This window comes from Podarcis muralis, chromosome 12 (genome assembly GCF_964188315.1).
Source record: "Podarcis muralis chromosome 12, rPodMur119.hap1.1, whole genome shotgun sequence".
NCBI classification, from domain to species: domain Eukaryota; kingdom Metazoa; phylum Chordata; class Lepidosauria; order Squamata; family Lacertidae; genus Podarcis; species Podarcis muralis.
Genome location: NC_135666.1, coordinates 30007155 through 30026510, shown reverse-complemented (window position 1 = coordinate 30026510; position 19356 = coordinate 30007155). Strand labels below are relative to the sequence as shown.

General features: G+C 41.4%; 1 protein-coding gene across 2 annotated transcripts; it reads right to left on the bottom strand.

Annotated features, from left to right (window-relative positions):
• Positions 1-1435: 1435 nt before the first annotated feature.
• Positions 1436-14967, bottom strand: C1GALT1 (core 1 synthase, glycoprotein-N-acetylgalactosamine 3-beta-galactosyltransferase 1). Of its 2 annotated transcripts, none has more exons than XM_077936968.1 (4): positions 14738-14967; positions 5639-5879; positions 3982-4649; positions 1436-3445 (listed from the first exon to the last, which is right to left on the bottom strand). In XM_077936968.1, exons 2-4 carry the CDS (start codon positions 5862-5864, stop codon positions 3221-3223), a joined length of 1119 nt encoding a protein of 372 aa, XP_077793094.1. In that variant the 5' UTR covers positions 5865-5879; positions 14738-14967; the 3' UTR covers positions 1436-3220. The 2 variants fall into 2 exon arrangements, with proteins under 2 accessions (XP_077793094.1, XP_028605721.2); XM_028749888.2 differs by lacking the exon at positions 14738-14967 and adding an exon at positions 12821-13166.
• Positions 14968-19356: the final 4389 nt, after the last annotated feature.

Here is a 19356-nt window from a genome sequence, read left to right as displayed (position 1 = left end):
GACGAAACATTTGGGTGGATTCCGACTGACAGATTTTTAAAATGAAATGTTGAGGGGAGAGTTAGAAGCGCTGAAAGAGTGTATGGGGGGAGGGAATGAGATGAGAGAGAATGGAGGCATTGATAAGAGTGTTTTCAGATAGGTATAAACAAGGGGAGAGCAAAATGCCAGGTTTGAGTAGTAAAAACACTGATCTTCTTCATGAATTGACTATTTGTTCTGCTGTTATTTCCATAAACAAAAAAGTTTCAATATTTTAAAATTAAGGTGTTTTGGTTTGGGTGTATTCTAGGATTTAAAAGTCTCATCCCATGCATCTTGTAAAAATATACACAACTAAGCATATAGAGGGAGAGTCTTATACTATTCACAATAACTCAGTAGTTGTGGCAACAAATTAAGGGAGGTCTGGACTCAATGGACCAGCGAATCTATTGAATTCCCAGGAGCCAGCATCTTGTCTCCTTGGAATGCCAGGAGCGGCCATGTCAATCCAAATGATTGTCAAGCACACCCCAGATGAAAGAATATATTAAGCATACAAGTGCCACCTGCAAGAAAATGCTGCTGTGTTTCCCAGCACATGAAAAATAACTGCTCCTGTTCAGGGCTCCAACCAGCCCGGAACGGCAGCCTTCTATTGTTTTTCAGATCTCACAGGGGAAAGTAGCGGCAAAGTCCTCTCCTCCAAGGCCTTTGGATGCTTAAAAGTATCTGGTAGAAAGTGATGGGAAAGTTCTCTGCCTGAGATCCTGGAGAGTTTCTGCTGGGTCGAGGAGACAATAAAGGGCTAGGTGGACAAGCTATAAGGCTGATTTCTGTGTTTTCTATGTTCCTACAGTGCTAGAAGGCTCAGGTTCCAAACCAGAATGCATATACATATATATTTTCCTTTATTTCTAGAACATCTCTGTATAATGCAGAGAGAAGAGGTTTTCTAATCAGATGCAATATATCCCATCATACTTCCTGTAAGCTGTTAGGGGCCTGAGAAGGTCAATTCCTTCTAACCCCACCCCTATATCTGGTTTGCTTTATCTTCACTCAACTGACATCAATATTCCATGCACCTTAAGGAGAATTTAATTTTAATTTATTTTAGTTTCTGTAAACCTAGAGAGTCCCTCAAGTACGCAGATATGAGTACCCTTTTGCTGCCAAACTGTCAGCAATTAATTACCTAAACTCATGAATAGAAAGGGTCTAATAATTAACAGACATTCTGATGCTTTAATGCAAAATGACTTAGAATAGTTCACTCTCCCCATCCGAAGATTAGCCACACACTTCACTAAAGCAGTGGCAATTTATACCAGGTGCTTGGAAAATACTTTGAGGTAGATTGCCATGTGACATGGGTCGGACAGATGAATGCCACTAAAGTCGAAACAAGCAAAAGAAGAGATGGGTATAAACAAGCTGGAGATTAAAAAGATGTTATATATCACATAAGCAAAAATTTATTCTACTACTGAGCAATAGCTTAACATTTGTCTCAGCAATGCATCTGTCACCAAAGATGCTCTGAGAATTTGGCATGCCTATTATTTTTTGCACTTTCCCCTTGTGATGGATGTAACAGAGAAACAGCATGTCTAAAAGCCAAGATCTGCACCATTCTGGAAATTTCAGCTTTCAAAACTTCACAGACAGTTCTATAGTATAAATTTTAAAAATCTAGTCTGTTATTTTCATGTGCGGTAAAGCCTACCTAGTTAAGAAGAAACGTTAAGATTGTACTGAGCATTCATTAAGAGCAACAGTGGCAACAGAACAATACTATTATCCCATGCCCAAACAATGGAGAGAGGCAGAGGTGTACTGCATATGGAAACCTTGAAGTAAACAATATTATAAGACAGTGGTAATTCTCCAGTGCTCCATTTCAATTAAAAAGCACATAGTAATGAGTTCAGGAAATTTGGCGATGATTTCTAACCAGCAAACACCATCAAGTACAAAATCTCACTGTTATCATCAATATGATGAATTTAAGGCAAACATAAACCAAGCCTTGGTAGATCACTTTAGCAGGACTACAGAGCGAGAAAGTCTAAATCTGAAGTTGGGTGGGGGAAAATAATTCAGTACACAGTATCTAGAGTGTGAGTGCATGATGGCTACAGGAAAACTGCACTACTGTTAAGTTTAGCACAAAGTACACAGCTCCTTCATGTGTGGATAAAGATTTGTTTTAAAACAGCCTAACACAACACAACCATCTGAAACACACAGGGGAAATCATGTTTTAGACTGACCAAAAGGATGTCACACAAGAAATAGGAATATACTATTAAAGTTGAACTAAATAATAACAGCCATCTAACCCTAAATGGAAACTATCAAACACTTAACATTCTAAACAGGCAACATAACATCACATTATGTCGCAAGTCCAGCTGTATAAACAAAGAAAGGTTTTTCTTTTTTTTAAAAAAAGGAATCAATAGCATTAAACCAGAATGGAGCTATGGACAGTTTGCTGCTTCCTATAGTACTATCATAGTAGTTCTTATAGTAATCAACTTTCTGGATGAAGCATGATAAATATATGTGGATATGTTTTTAATTTATCTAGTGAAACTGTGCCCATTATAATACTACAGAACTCAAGATTCTCATTCAAGTTTCTACCTAACCTTCTGCCACATCTCAAACACTCTCAAACTTCCTTCCAATGTATGAAACTAAAACCCAACATATTCACCAACATTTCGAAAATTAGATCTAAATATTAAACTTTGGCATCTAAGCAGGAGGCTCATTTCTTGACTGCTAACTTTGTCAGGATAAGCTTCTGTTTAAATACTCCACATTTGAATCCTTTAACAAAGAATGCAACAGTATCTAATGTAATTAATTGAAGGTGTCCAAGAATTGACACAAAGCATTGTTTCATGATAAAAACGACTAAAATACTGCATATTGTGGGTCAATGTGGAAAACAGATATTTGTTTCAATTTAAGATTTATGTGCAAACATTACTGAATCAAGATTAAAGACATTTAATTCCTCACTACAAAGTTTTATAGACTTGACCTTGCAGTCCTCATGGCATGTGAAATGACCTTGCTACCAGCATGATTAGAAAAGAATCTGCTGGCTGCAGCCACATGAAGGAACACTTGTAATTATTTAAGAAATCCATCTAGCTCCACTGTAAGCTAAATGTTTTAGTTCAGCATTCCATAAGGCGCCTTCAGTGCAGTACCAAACATTTTATTTAGAGGATTTCAAAGGCTTTTCCATTTCAGCTTTGGCTTTTATATCACCCTTTGCTGCATCACTTAAATTTTGCTTTCCTTGATCCTTAGGAGCATCCGGATTGTACCTGAACTGGTACCCATAAGGACGGAGATGATAAAACAAATACTCCAGCTGATACATAGTGGTGGCGTCAACATAATGAAAAGAAACTGCCAGGTCAGAGCAGCAGCCAGGACCCTGCCGTGAAAGAGAAAAAACAGGATGAACAGGCAAGATAAAGAAATAAATGTTTTAAATAAATTTTAAGTGTTAATATGGACTATGGTTTGTCACTTAACAATCAGTGCTCAGGATTACGTAACAGCAAAAAAAAGTTTTCTTTTGAAATGTACTTTGTTTCAGAGTTGGTCATAAAAGTACCAAACTATAGCAGAATCACTTTGGGGACATAAGAAAAAGACTATCTAAAACTCTTTCTTCCCCCACCTGCCCAGTTTTATTTGGCAAGATAGCCATAATAAAGCTTAAGTGTTAGAAAAAATAGATTCAATGCTGAAAGGCTCAGATACATCCAAGTGTGTGTGTGTGTGTGTGTGTGTGTGTGTTTAAAGAGCTATTAGCAGATGTAAGAATTTGGAAATAATCAATCAGAATACAATTCTCAATTGGATGGGCCAACAATGTGACAGTATATGGCAGCTATACATAGACAAAGTTAAAAGGTATTTTCTAGTGGCCTATTTAGACTGTGAAAAGCACTGCAAAAATCTTACCTCTATGGGAGGGTAGTAGTTATAATTCCAGTACCAAAAAGTTTTGGGTAGGTATCCCTTAATTAAGTGGTGCTCTGGAACAAATGGATGAAAAGTTTCTTTGCCAGTTGTATCCCTGGAATCTCCAGCTTCTACATTAATACTCTCCATGCATTTGCCTAATGCCAAGTCTTCAATAGAAGAGCTATGAGTACATTTGTTGGTTTTAAAAGCATCCACAAATCTCTTCAGAGCTTCTTTGCTGAGCACATAACCTGCGCCTCCGCTCATGTAGCCCTGTTTCACGAAAGGTTTAAATTTCCTTCCAAAATAAATTGGTTTTTCAGGACTGTGTTTTGAAAGAAGCCACCTCAAGTTGTCCAGTGCAACATACGTGTCATCATCTGCCTTCATGAACCAGTCTGCTTCATCAAGATGGTGATCGTGTACATACTGGAAAGCTTTGATGGTTTTCCAGTACAACTGATCCCTGCCTTCTTTGGTTTTTAATCCCACTGTTGGGAAGTCTTTGTTCTCCTCAGAGCTCATAAATAGCACTCTGTTGCAATGCTGGGCCCAAGTAGCTTTGACATGTTTGGCTTTTGTTTCCAGATTTTGAGGTCCAGTCATCACCCAACAAAGTATTCTTACTTTCTGGTACAGTTCTTCAGCAATATTTTTATTTTCATCTGGGGTGCAGGGAAGCAAAATTGCAAAATACCATCAGTGTGTTAGAATTTTCACCCAAGTAGAACACCACATATTTATTTATGCACTTCTAAGTAATTATATGCCAATTTTTAGAGCTACACCCTCAAAAAAACAAAGTATGTTGAATTAAATGACAGATACAATACCTTAGTTGGCACATCAGAAAGGTGCACACTGTACTTCTAAAGAAAGCTCAAAACAAACACGGTTTTGCCATAGCTCTGACAGCCACAATAATGGGACAGCTGCTCCAGCAGTCTTTATGGTGCAAGATTCTACAAACTTGGACTGTTGAGGGAGGGGTGATACTGAGCAAGGCTAATGGAATAAAGATTTGTAAAGGTATGCTGAAAGCTTTGAACTATCCTTGTCTACACTGTAAATGAACATCACTTCAGTTAAAGTTTATCATGACATCCACTTTCTTTTAAATGCTAATTTATGTTAAGATATTCTCCATCCCCTTTAAACAGGATACGAAAAGTATTTCAAGTTCCCAGGCGCTTTTACAATATCTGAGTGCCAGAGTTGGGAAGATGGAAAAATTATCAGATTCCTAGATATCAGCACTATGGGTTTTTTTTTTGGGGGGGGGGTGGTGGTAGAGCCACCAGCAACAAGTTTTCAGCTTTACAAACTTAAACACAATCATATGTGCACTTCCATAAGAATAAGCCACATTTAATGAAGTGAAACTCACTTCAAAGTAGATGTGATAATGAGCTGCTGGTTTCTTTAGGCATTTGGTTTCACTTGGCATTTAATTGTGGACTCAGAACATTTTAATGTTTCAAAACAATTTAGGGAAAAACTTAAGCCTGTATCCTAGAAAGATACATGGATTATTTATTTAGTTTGAATACTTATAACATGGGATATGTGTACAATCCATTTTCGAGGGAAGTAAAAGGTTATATATTGTAAAGAAAATTAAACTGTAATGCTCTGTACAGCTGCATAAATATACCTTTATGTTGCCCAGCATCTGCATTGAAATTCATTTGTCCTTTCAGCTGATGGCTTTCATCAGCATCATCTGAGTGATGGCCATGAGGATTGTTGTAAAGGAGATGAGGCTCAACTTTAACTTGTTCTTCCAACACTAAACTAAATAGCAAATAACATAAGAAAAATCCAATTGCTGATCCAAATGTAAAGGTCAAAAAATGCATTAAGGATTTAGGAGATGCCATTTCCTGAAGAGATTTCTGCCGAGAAAGAGAAAGAACACTAATTATGTTATGCTTGAAAACATAAGATAAAAATGCAGAAAAACACTGACCATATGAACATACTGTTTCTTTCCCTGCAATTAGTTTGTGATTATACCTCATGTTGAAGATGCCTCATACTTAAGATAATATTTTACTATGTTTTTAACTAGTATAAAAACATTTTCTTTTTCTAAACATAGTAAAATATAAATCTTGGCCATTTCATAAGAAAGTATAACAAGGAAATACCAGTCAGGCTACTCCGGAAAAGAGAGGGTTATAAACAAGTGGCAGCAGCTCTGAGGAGGAACGGGGTTCCATTCCGATGGGAGTTCCCGGAAGGGATTAGTTTTTTTTATAAGGAGAAAAAGTTCAGATTATTGGAGGTGCAAGAGGCGGATAAGTTTTTGAGAAGATACGAAAAAGAATTGGGTAAAGTAGAGATCAGAACAAGGAGCAGGGGGGAGGAAGAGGAAGGAGATTTAAGGAGCCGGTTAGATGAGGGGAGAAGAGCTGGAGAGGAGGTAGAAGAATCAGATGAAGATAAGGATGAGGCCGTAGTGGGAAGGGATACGGCAGAAGAGGGGGAGCCTCTAGGAAGCTAAGGCGACAGGCCATAGTTTGTGATCCTGGTTAAAGGTTTAGAAGCGGACAAAGGTAAACAATTACACACACATTAAAACTTTTATCATGGAATGTTAATGGGCTGAACGAGAAGGTCAAAAGGAATAAAATTGAGAAAGTTGTGAAAAATAAGAAGTATGATGTAATCTGTTTTCAGGAAACCCATATTGCTAAGAAACACAAACATATATTGGTGAATAAAAAGTTAGGAGTCGATTTTATTAATTCAGATATAAAAAAAAAGGGGGAGTGGTAATATATGTTAAAGAGAAGTGGGAACCAATTTTGACCTGTAAAGATGAGGAAGGAAGAATCCTGGGGATCCAACTAAATTTCCGAGGGGAAAAAATCAATATCGTGACGGTTTATGCCCCAAACTCAAACAGAGCAGAGTTTTTTGAGAAACAAGTATGTTGTTAGAGTTGGAAGCGCATAAATTAATCCTGCTCGGGGACATGAACGGTGTCCCGATGCCGGAGTGGGATAGGAGCGAGAAGAAGGGGAAATTGGACAGGGGGAAATTACCGAAGTCTTTTAATGACATGGAAGGGAATTTAGACCTAGTTGACATATGGAGACATAAAAACCCCACCTCTAAACAGTTCACGCACTATTCCGAACCCCATCAGAGCTGGAGCAGAATTGACCAGATCTGGTTAACAAGATTACTTACTACAAGGGTAAAAAAATGTGAGATCCTGCCCAGGACGGTATCTGACCATTGTGCCCTAGACATGGAAATAAAAAGTGAACTGAAGAGACAGTACAGGTGGAGGATGTGTGAGAACCTATTTGATAATGAAGAGGTGAGAGAAAGAATTAAAGGTGCATTAAAAGAATATCTAGAGCTAAATCTGAATAAAGAAACCCCCATAGATATAGTCTGGGACGCCAGCAAGGCGGTCCTGAGGGGCCTCCTAATACAACAAAACAATTACAGGAGAAAGGTAAGGGAAAGTAAGAAAGAGGACATCCTGGCCCAACTGAGAGATTATGAGAGAAAGCTGGTCATAAATCCAACAGATCCTGACGCTATCCGGGTTATTAAGGTCCTCCAGTCTCAATATTCTGCAATATTAAACCAAGAGATAGAGTGGAAAATTAAATTTACAAAACAGAGATATTTCGAGTCTGCAAACAAAATGGGGAAGTTACTTGCCTGGCAGTTAAGAAAAAGAAAGAAACAGAATGTGATAAATAAATTAATAGTGGAGGATAACATCATAGAAGACCCAGAGGAAATAGAGAATAGATTTACTCAATTTTTTGAAAAGTTGTATGAAAGAGGAAGTGAAAACAGTATAGAAATCAAGAACTATCTGGATAGAAACGAAGGGAAATATATCTCAGAGGAGGATAAAGTGCAACTGAATAAAGAGATTACAGTGAACGAGATCAAGGAGGCTATCAGCAGGATGAAGATTGGGAAAGCCCCCGGGCCAGATGGCTTGACTATAAAATATTATAAAACATTAGAAGAACATCTAGTCCCCGTGCTCAAAGATGTATTTAATAATATTTTTCAGGGAGGGAAGATTCCAGCCTCGTGGAAAATGGCATATATAACCTTGATCCCAAAAACTGAGAAAGACAAAACAGATATGAAAAATTATAGACCGATCTCGTTGCTTAATAACGATTATAAAATCTTTGCTAACATAATGGCTGCCAGACTCAAGAAACTTTTAACGAAGTATATACACAAGGACCAAGTGGGATTTCTCCCTAATAGACATCAGAGAGAAAATGTCCGCCACATCTTAAATATCATTGAGTACCTAGATATGAGAATAGATGTCCCGGCTGCACTGATTTTTATAGATGCCGAAAAGGCATTTGACAACGTTTCATGGGAATTTTTATCACAATGCTTGGAGGCGGCGGGTATTGAAGGTCCCTATATGAAAAGCATCAGGGCAATCTATTCAGAACAACAGGCCAGGCTGATTATAAACGACAACCTGACAAAGTCCTTCAAGATTGAGAAGGGCACCAGGCAGGGCTGCCCATTGTCCCCCCTACTGTTTATTATGGTTCTAGAAATAATCGCGAACAGATTAAGAGAGGCAGATGATGTGAGGGGGATAAGAATTGGGAAGAAAGAATTCAAGCTCAAGGCCTATGCCGATGACCTGGTCGTGTCCGTAGAGAGTCCAGTGGACAGTGCAAGTAGGGTTGTAGAACTGTTGGAGGACTTTGGCAGACTGTCGGGTTTTAAATTAAATAGGAATAAAACAAAAAGCCTAGTAAAAAACATGACTGAACAGGACAAAATACAATTGGAAGAAAAGACAGGTATTAAAATTGTGAATAAGGTTAAATATCTAGGAATCTGGCTTTCACCAAAAAATATAAATTTAATTGAGGATAATTATAGTAAGGTCTGGCAGGATATCAAAAAGGATATAGACACTTGGCATAGATTGAAACTTTCATGGACGGGGAGGATGTCTGCAATTAAGATGTGCATCTTGCCAAGACTGTTATTCATGTTTCAAAACATCCCGATAATTAAAGGTACCTCCCTCTTTAAGAACTGGCAAAAAACCCTGTCCAGGTTTATCTGGCAGGGAAAGAAAGCCAGAATTAAGTTTAAATATCTAACAGACTCAAGAGACAGGTTTGGATTCGCGGTCCCGAACATCAGGCTCTATTATGAAGCAGCCTGTTTGTGTTGGCTAAAGGAGTGGGCCACCCTCAGAAATACAGACCTTTTGGATTTGGAGGGATTTAATATTAGATTCGGGTGGCACGCCTATCTCTGGCAAGAAAAAGGGGAGATTCACAGAGGCTTTTCCAGTCATATAATTAGAGGCCCACTACTAGAAGTGTGGAAGAGGTATAGAAATCTGATTGAAAGAGGTATTCCATGGTGGCTCTCCCCAACGGAAATAACTGAAATAAAGAAAATTAATATGAATGAGGAAAGATACACATATGAGGACCTTCTGGTGAAGACTGAGGAAGGATGGAAGTTGAAGCCCTATGAGGAATTGAAAAATAAAATAAAAGAATGGTTACGTTTTCACCAGATCAATGCCTTATGGGGGGAACATAAGAGAGTGGGGATGAGTGAGAAAAAATCAAGGTATCAGGTAGAAATTCTGGAAAGCAATGACAAAATCCTGTCGAAAATGTATAAACAATTATTAGAGTGGGACACCAAAGAAGATCTGGTGAAGGGAGCGATGTTAAAATGGGAAAAAGATCTTGGTTATAATATAGAGTATAATAAGTGGCAGACACTCTGGATGAAAGGTGTAAAATTCACAGCCTGTGTAGCCCTTCGTGAAAACCTAGAGAAAATGGCATATCGCTGGTATTTAACTCCGGCAAAGCTAGCAAAGATGTATAAAAGTGTGGATAATATATGTTGGAGATGCAGGGACAAGGTCGGGACTTTTTTTCATACTTGGTGGACTTGCGAAATAGTGAAGGAATTCTGGACACAAATCTACGAGGAACTGAAAAAAATTTTGAAGTATAATTTTCCCAAGAATCCCGAGCTGTTTCTGTTAGGCATGATTGGAAAAGAAATAAAGAGAATAGATCAAACCTTTGTTCAGTATGCTATGGCCGCGGCAAGAATCCAAATCGCCCAAAAATGGAAAACCCCGAACCTACCCACAATCGGAGATTGGCAAATAAGGCTATATCAATATATTGAATTAGCGAGATTAACACGGAAAATAAGTCCAAACAAAACAGTTAAACATAAAGATGAATGGAACAAATTTTTAATTTATTTTGAGTCGATCCAGGGAATAAATAATTTATCAGTAGACGATAATTAATATCATCGAAGTAGACTGTTTTAGAAATACTGTAGAAATAATATAAGAATTGATAATTCCAAGACTAAGCTGGACTGAAGTTTTTGTTATTCGTAACTGTATATGTCTTGTTTGTTTCTTCTATTTTTTGTTTCTGTTTTTCTTTTTCTTTTTTCTTTATTTGTATATGTATATGTTTGTAACATGTATTTGTATACGTATATGTATATGTCTGTAATATGTAAACTGTGTATTTCTTCGTAAATAAAGCAAAAAAAAAAAAAAAAAAAAAAAGAAAGTATAACAATAAAGTCATAACCAACAACGGCCACATCCATAATTTCATGCTTAAAATTTTCCATTTGTGAACTTGCTTTAAAATTGGGGAAGCGTGTAATAAAAGGCATCCAAGAAATCTGAAGACTGACAAGTAATATTGGTCAACAACTTACACTGAAAAAAATATGTTGTGTGTTTCATCTTCTAACAGCACAAATTCAAAGTGTGCATGCTGGGAGAATAGTGTGAGCACCAGTATGGTATAGTGGTTAGTGTGTTGGATCTAGGAGACCAGGGTTCAAATCTCCACTCAAGTCATAAAGCTCACTGGGTCAGTCACTCATTACCTTTCAGCCTAAACTTAATCTCCAACCTGCCACCATGTAATTTGCTTTACGTACACCTTTCCAGTTCTGCAGTGAAACTTGACAAAGGTAGGTGGTTTTGTCAGTTTCATTAATACTATGTCACTTTTCTTTTTTTATATATACACCAGTGTTTATACCCTTTTTATCCCACTCCTATCCTGGGAGCAGCAACAGCAAAGAACTGGAACATGTTTTCTCAGAGTTACACGGCTCCCTCCTTCCCACATATTCCCTTACTGGGAGAAGTGGTTAACATATGGAAAAAAAGCATTCCCTAATATTTAAAACTCCACAAGAAAAAGATATGTGCTGGAGGACTAGAACTGCTATAGAAAAGAATACATTTCATAGATGGTGTGATACAAAAAAAATACAGGAAAGTTTAAACATTTTAAAACCACCTTCCTGTAGGACCACAGGTGGTTTTTTAAAAAAACCCATCCCTTTTTGTCTTTCAGGCTTCTGCACCAACAGCAGCAGAGAGGTACGAAACCATCTAACGAGAGAATCCAATGCATGTTTAAGCGAAAGTAAGTCTCACTGCATTCAATGGGGCTTTCTCTCAGGTAAACGTACCTCGGACTGCAGCCAAACAGATCTATCCTTTGCAAGCAGAAGTACCATGTCCTCTGCTTTAAATGGGATTTGCTCCTATGTTGCAGCTCATGCAAGATCTGCTTTTCAAAATGTTCACAGAAATACTCCCTCGGGGCGGCACCTCGACACAGCAGAGACTTCAGAAACTTCCTGTTTCTGACAATCGGTTTCCTCAGATAGTGTTATCTAGTGTTATCAAGGCCCAGCGCCTGCCACTCGTGAGGTGGCCTTTACAACCCTGCCAAGCTGCCTCCCCACTTCCTCTTGTGAAATACTCAGCTTTCAGTCCTTCCAGCAAGCTCAAGCACTAGGCTGGTATAGAGGTAGTTAACCTAGAAGATCTCCTTACCCCCCCCCCCCAATGCCCACTGAACTTTGATCTGTGGAACTGGCACTGTTGCAGGTGCCACATGATCCCCGTTCCGCACTTGTAAGAACTCACATGTTTTAAGGTGGCAGCACCTACACTTTGGAACTCCCTGCCTAGTGATGATAACCAGGCAGGCACCTTCGCAGTCCTCCTTTCGGCACCTTCTAAAAACATGTTTGTTTAGACAGGTTTACCCGGAAATTCAGAAAGTCGAAGTGTGTTTTATCTGTGGCTTCCCACTGTTTTTGAAGGTTTTAAGCAATGGTTGCCAATTCTCCTATTTATTTATTTTTTGCTTTATTATTTCCGCAGGCCGCTTGGAAGTTGTTGTTTTGTTTTGTTTAAACCAAAATCAAGCATTGTGTATATAAATTCCATGAAATAAAATGATTTATATCGCTCCCTCCCAGCACTTATATGGAATCCTCTGCTTCCAAGTACTGTACGGAGCTGGGAACCCGCGAATCCTGGGATGCAACCCAGAAAAGCTGCCCCAGCTCCGCTTCCCTCCAATGGCGACGGTGTGGATCCATCGCTACTATAAGATGTAGTAAGCGAGCCCAGCTGCGTTTGGGGGGGAGGGAGCCGATCTGCGCTTAGTGGGGACTCTGAGCTTCTGCCCACGGGCGCAGCTAAGGGGGCCTCCCCCCAAAAAACAGTAAAAATCAATACAAATCTGAGGTCCCCCCCAAACCTCCCCTCTGGCTACGCCCATGTTTCTGGCCCCAGGGCGCCCCGGCTAAAAGGGCAGTTGACACCTCTCCCTAAAAGCTGCTTGGGAGGCTTCGTCGACGTCGAACCAGGCCGAAATCTCCCACCCGCGACATGGTTTCCACACGACACTTGTGCCCCCGACCTCGGGGTTCGCCACGCCGCCCTCCCCGCCTCCTCCGGGGCGAGCCCACCTCCCTCTCTTCCCCTCACCTTGCCCCGGGCCTCGGCCAGGACAGCCGAGGTGGGCGGCGCGGGGCGGTGGAAGAAGGCGCCTCCTCCTCGTCGTCCTCCTCTCAGGCGCCCCGGAGCCACGAGAGGCTTCCAGGCGGCGGCGGCGGAAGCGGCGCTCGGGAGCGAGGCCCTGTCACGGCCATCGCGCGAGGGCTCCTCTGAGCAGGCCGGCGCCTACTCGACGCCCATCCTGCTACCCTCGGGCCGCCCGACCTGAGGGAGGAGGAGGGCCTAGGCCGGCCCGCCCCGGAGCCAGCTGCCTCATGAGGCCCGAGGACGGAGCCAACCAGCCCGGCCCGCGGCCCTGCGATGGGGCGGCGCCTGGCCGGCCTCGCTTCCCGCCCACCTGGTGACAGAGCTGAGGGAGGAGGAGCAGCCCGGCGTCGGCAGTTGCTTTCTCTCTCTAGGGCCGTTTTCCGGGGATGGATAACTGGCAGCTTCTGGGGTGGAATAAATACCCTTTAATCCCCGAGGGCTTCATTTCCTCGTGACTCAGAGTGTCGCTTAAGGGAGTCGCGCCCTTTGACTAAACAAGCAAACAAATAATAAAAGTTCTTACTAGGCAACCATAGCCTCGGCCCGGCATTTCATCCCCGAAGCCAGCTTGCTTTGGGGAACAATAAGCATGCCCATTTGCTTATTGCTCTTTGCCCTGTGTGCAGGGCACTCCCTGTGTGGTTTTATAGGGCTGTTGCAAGAGATAGAATATAGATTATAAGATTAATTTGGCAGAGCAGAGGTGAGGAAATTCAAGCCTGGGGTTCAAAGTGGCCCTGTCAAGGGCATAGCCAAGGGGAGGCAGGGGGGCAGCTCCCCCCCAATCAAAATCAGTACATATCTGAGGTTCTGTGCTCCCCCAACAAAAATCCTGACTATGCCCCTGTTAAAACCCATAATACAGGTCAGCACAGTGTGTGCTGCCATGCAACAGACGTTGCATTACCTCTTCAGGCTCAGATATAAGTAGCATTTCCTGTAGCAGCCAGAAACAGCTATGCTTGTAGAATGCATGAACAGCCCCAGGGACATGGGCACTCAAGTCAGTTTTTCAAACAGTTTTCCATGCAGGCACACCACATCGTACTACATACATGTACCAAGGGGATGCTTAGGACGATTAAAAGAAAGGAGAGAGAGAGAGAGGTCTACTGTTAGGGAGGAAGACATGGGTGCAGTGGCGTAGCGTGGGGGGTGCAGGGGGGGCCGGCCTCACCGGGCGCAACATCTGGGGTTAGGGCAAATCCACAGGTTAGGGGGCGCAAATTACTTGCCTTGCCCCGGGTGCTGACAACCCACGCTACGCCACTGCATGGGTGTAGTCAAGGCGGGGACAGATCAAGTAAAGCAACTAAGTGACCAATCACATAGGTTCTGCCCTCCAAACAAAGTCCCCCCCCCCAAAGTCCTGCCCCCACTAACAAAAATCCTGGCTACGCCCATGGAGGTAGACAACAGTTTGTCTGCCATGCGTAATGTTTTCACCTTCTGTGCATTTTAAAATGGTCCTTAACAGTCTGACGTTTGGATAGAGTGAACTCAACTACTGTACAACCACCAACACACTCCTTTGAGACTGGCCACTATGCATTTATTTTATCTCTCGTTGTGTCAGTGAAATAAGTGGCAGGATACCCAGATATTATTAAACACACACAGTTTTCCCCCTCATACAGTATAGCCTTTATGGAGCCCACACCAGAAATGTCTAGGGTCATCTAAACCTGATAGCTATCAAGTCATATGCAAAACCAACCAACCAATTTTTGCATAATTACCGTACTCAGCACACACAAAATGTTTCAAAAGGAAATGTTCCTAGGCAAGAATGTCACAGCTGATTTAAGATAAGTGATGTCAATGGTATTACAATCAGATAAAAGCTGTGTATACACTAACCTGTTTGTAGCACACAAATGTAGTTTTTATTCATCTGGAATAATTTCTCGTCAACATGTTGCTTTCAGTCTAAATTGGTTCTTGATCCTGCTGTCCACAAGGATGTTTGAAAACTCCTTGATTAGGTGGTCCATGCCTTTTCCACATTGCGCGTGCCCGGCCCCCTTTAATGTAGTGGTGATTGCAATCTTGGTATACACTCACCCACAATGTCAGGTGTGAGGATACACTTGACACACACCCCTCCACGGCTACATCTGTTTTTAAATGGACACACTGCAGGCAGTGCAGGGTCATGCAAAACTTACCTCAGTGTGATGAGGATAAAAGTATTTGGAAAACTGGAATAGTCCAGTGAGCCTTGAAGTTCTGTTTATGCGCATAGCAGGAAGTAACTGCAAGCTTATGGTAAAACAGAAGTGTATTTAGCAGTGTGTTTGGCTTCATCTGTTTAATTAACCTCTGGTGCCACTTTTAAACAGCTTTTTTATTACTTTATCTAGATCCTGTTTGTTTTTCTGGCAAATGAGGAAGAATCATTGTTAGGATCCAGCCTGCTCTGTAGAGCAAGGTCTAATATCCTGGTAGCCCTTCCTGGAGTCCAACTCAGCATGAGTTCAACTCACAAAAATATCTTTGTGAACCATAAAGGCTTTAATGAAAGGCTTGACTGAAATTATAGTTCATGAAATGCTTATTCATCTTTGCAAGTGTGCATGTTAGGACCTGTGTGTGCGCCTAAAGGTATCCTGCAGAGTTGCTTCTTTCAAATATGTTCAGTGTCTTACATAGGATTGTGTATGCTTATCCAGCTAACATACTCCATGTGCCTGCCATCTGCATTTCAAGCTATTCATCGTCAGCATTTACAACAAGCTCCATCCCCAGCATTTTCAGGATGGGCTGTAAAAAGCAAGTGTAAGCAATACTGAGCTAAATGGACTAGTGTCCTGACTTTAAAAGATGCTTTTTGAAATGGACATAGTATAATTGCTTTGTGGTAACAATAGTATATCAAAAGGCTGTGTGATAAATGGGCATTTGCCTCTTCAGCATTGTGGAATGATCAATCATTTTAAAATATTATTTATTTAGAAGAGTTTTAGATTGCTTTTCACCAAAGGATCCGTAAACTGTTTTCAGCAATAAAAATACAGATTATGCAGATTAAAACCATATACAATTTAAAATCAAAATGAAGATGTACGAACGATGCAAAATATTGCAGACCTACAACCCCAGTGCAAACTAAACAACCCATCTGAAAGCCTGGGACAACATATAGGTTTATGTGCAGATGTCAAAAGGCCAGCAATGATGTTAACATCCATGCCTCTAGAGGAGATTATTGTCAAAATTAGGTTGCTGTCACAGAGAAAAACCCAACCGGCATTCCAGCACAATGAGTGACAGTTGCCAACAGCACTGCAAACCCCACCCCACCCCTGGCCTGCCTCTGGTTGTTTTCAGGGTCCAGGCTGGCTGATGTGGAGAGAAACACTCCATCAGATATCTAAGTCCCAAGTCGTTCAGGCAGTGGTGTAGCGTGGGGGGTGCAGGGGGGGCCGGCCGCACCGGGCGCAACATCTGGGGTTAGGGCAAATCCACGGGTTAGGGGGCGCAAATCCACGGGTTAGGGGGCGCAAATCCATGGGTTAGAGGGCGCAAATTACTTGCCTTGCCCCGGGTGCTGACAACCCACGCTACGCCACTGCGTTCAGGGCTTTATACGCTAACATCTTGAATTGGACTCCAGTAACATATAGGCTGCTCCTGAGTATCTTGGTATACTATTTCAGATCTTTTATCTTTTCCAGTATCGTTTAGCAATGCTCTTTTGATACTGTTCCTCTGCCTACTATTCTAGGGCATGCCTTCTTCTAGGGAGAGTTATGCAGTGTAGCTGGAGTGTATGCCCTGTGTACTGAAAAATAAATCCCATTGAATTCAACAGGACTGAATTTCCAGTAACACCCATTTCCTTTTCTTTCCCCTTTGAAAATGGGGATGTGAAAGCTGAGTTGGGCTCTGACTTGGAATGAAGAATTGTGTTGAATGTGCACAGCAAAGGTTTTAATACTATCTCAATGTTTGAAGCAGATACTCCATTACAAACATATTTTCAGAGAATTCAAACCTGTTGAATTAATCCGTAGGTATCACTTTGCTTAGCTGAAACCTATGTCTCATCTATTTCAGTACACACCTATAAGGCACTAAGAAGAAATATTCCCGTTTATTGTGTCTTAATATTTGGTACTTGTAAATACTTGATTATTATGCCAAATATAGTGTAATGTGGTGTCTGAGTATATGCTAGTAAATGTAACATGTAGTTTAGTCCTCAGATTCAAAACTGCTTGGAAAAACTGACCTAATTCTGGCAAGCTTCTTACTGAAGGATATTGCCAAATACAGGTCCTTTTTATAAGTGTTTTGTAAATGTTGCACACAATAGCTTTTTTTCATTCAGCTGAAGCTGAGTTGATTTGGATGTCAAAGCAACAGCTCTACCTTGTGACAAAAAAGGGTACTGATTCTTTTGTCCTTGGCCTAAAGTTTTCAAATTCAGATTGAACAATTAAAGTGGATTTGTAGAAAGGATTTTTGAGGTAAGAAAAGTGATGGGGAAATGCACTGGACAGTGTAGGATGACAATTTTTGGCAGAATGGTGTACAGTATAACCTGCCTGAAAACAAACTGGGATGAACGCTCAATAAACAAGACACCTAGAAGCGTCCAGAGAGTAGCTGTGTAAATCTTATGGCTACATTCAGTGCACTCCCCAAAAAAGGTTCTTCTCATTCTTCTCTCCCCCTGTCTATAAAATCTAGTTTGATGAAGAGTTCTGCTGAACTTTAAATTTTGCTTTGTGTTTTGTGATGACTCCCTGTGGTTTGTATGGGCAGTGTATATAAATTGAGTTCTCTCAAAATACTAGAATGTAGGGTCATCCAGTAAAATTGATTGGCAGTAAGTAGCCGCACAATACAAAATTAACTTACTGCAAGATAGTAATAGGATAGATGAGATAATTATCAGCTATGCGTAGCTAAAATGGAACTGTGATTGGAGACAATCAGCAGAGGTTGGCACTTGGTAGAACTGAGATGGGAGGGATTGAATTTGCGGGGGGCGGGGCGGCGTTGTGTGAATGTGGTCTCAGGGTGTACAGTGCTATAAACAAAACATTTCAATAATAATCATAGCAAGCAGGTGTGTTGGCCTAAATTAAGATCTGGGTTCATGCCCACTATTTAGCCAGTGAAGCCAGCTGGGTGTCTTATGCCAGTGGGAGGCAGATTAAGAAGAATACTTGAGCTGGTTGCCGCTATGGGGGGGGGGGCATAGGGCCACCTACCACCAGCTGCTCTTTGAGAAGGATTCGGAGAAAGAGAATCACAGGCAAAACCAATCCCACCCTGCTGCAGCTGCCTACTCATTCAGCCACCAGGTGCCCTTGGGGAAGGAGCCTGGTGACGTCTTAATATGTCAATATTGCTTTTTCCCGTTTTAAAAACAGTGGAAGAATTTGGATCCCGAAAGGTGGGAGCTCAGTAACTGTAAACATTAAATAAACACCAGTTATTATTCTCTCTCTCCCACTCCCTGCCTCGCAGGGTCGACGTGGGATGGAAATAGCTGCAAGAAATCAGTATCCATGACTTTCTCTCCTTGACCAACCTCCAGGGCTGGATTTAGGTTTGATGAGGCCTTAAGCTACTGAAGGTAATGGGGCCCTTTATATGTCCAGCTGTCCTCTGTCAACAACAAATTGTTGCTGTTTTGTGTGTGGAATATATGCTATATGGTAATTTATGGACCTAATAGGTATCTAAAGCCATTTGCACATAACGAAATATGTATTTTATCAAAGTAATTGTTGAACTGAAATACAGTGGTACTTTGGGTTAAGTACTTAATTCGTTCCGAAGGTCTGTTCTTAACCTGAAACTGTTCTTAACCTGAAGCACCACTTTAGCTAATGGGGCCTCCTGCCGCCACCGCACGATTTCTGTTCTCATCCTGAAGCAAAGTTCTTAACCTGAAGCACTATTTCTGGGTTAGCGGAGTCTGTAACCTGAAGCGTATGCAACCTGAGGTACCACTGTACAATTAAGAAGAATGTAGGCACCCTATATATAGAAACGAACAAACCACTGATATTTTAGGGAGCAGACTAGCAGGTGGGGCCCATTACTTACATCATAGGAGCCTACACAACACAAAACACTCTTGCTGTACATATGTAGGTTTTATTTTATTTGTTTTTTATCTTATATTTTGGAAATGTATATCCAGTTGTTTTTTCTTTACAATTTTTGGGGGCCTCCAAGAGAGTGGGGCCCTAAGCTATAGCTTGTTTAGCTTATACGCAAATCCGGCACTGCCAACCTCTCAGGGTTCGTTGTGCGGGGTGACAAAACTGGGGGGGGGTGGTGGTGGGCCGGATATATACACAGCCTCGTGAGAAGAGCGGGACGAAAAAGCTACAGGTGATAAGAATAGCGGGCGGCCACCCCGCTGACAAGCCGCTAGCCAACCCGCCCAGACTGATCGGCATCGCCTCCGCCCAGCGGCACCGGGAAGCCCGAGCAGGAGGCGGGGCGTAGCACGG

Coding starts and splice junctions, on each gene's coding strand:
- C1GALT1 (XM_077936968.1), bottom strand. CDS start 5,864: ATGGCATCTCCTAAATCCTTAATGCATTTTTTGACCTTTACATTTGGA. Junction 4,650..5,638: donor AGATGCTGGGCAACATAAAG/GTATATTTATGC, acceptor CCTGCACCCCAG/ATGAAAATAAAAATATTGCT. Junction 3,446..3,981: donor ACTACTACCCTCCCATAGAG/GTAAGATTTTTG, acceptor CTTTCACGGCAG/GGTCCTGGCTGCTGCTCTGA.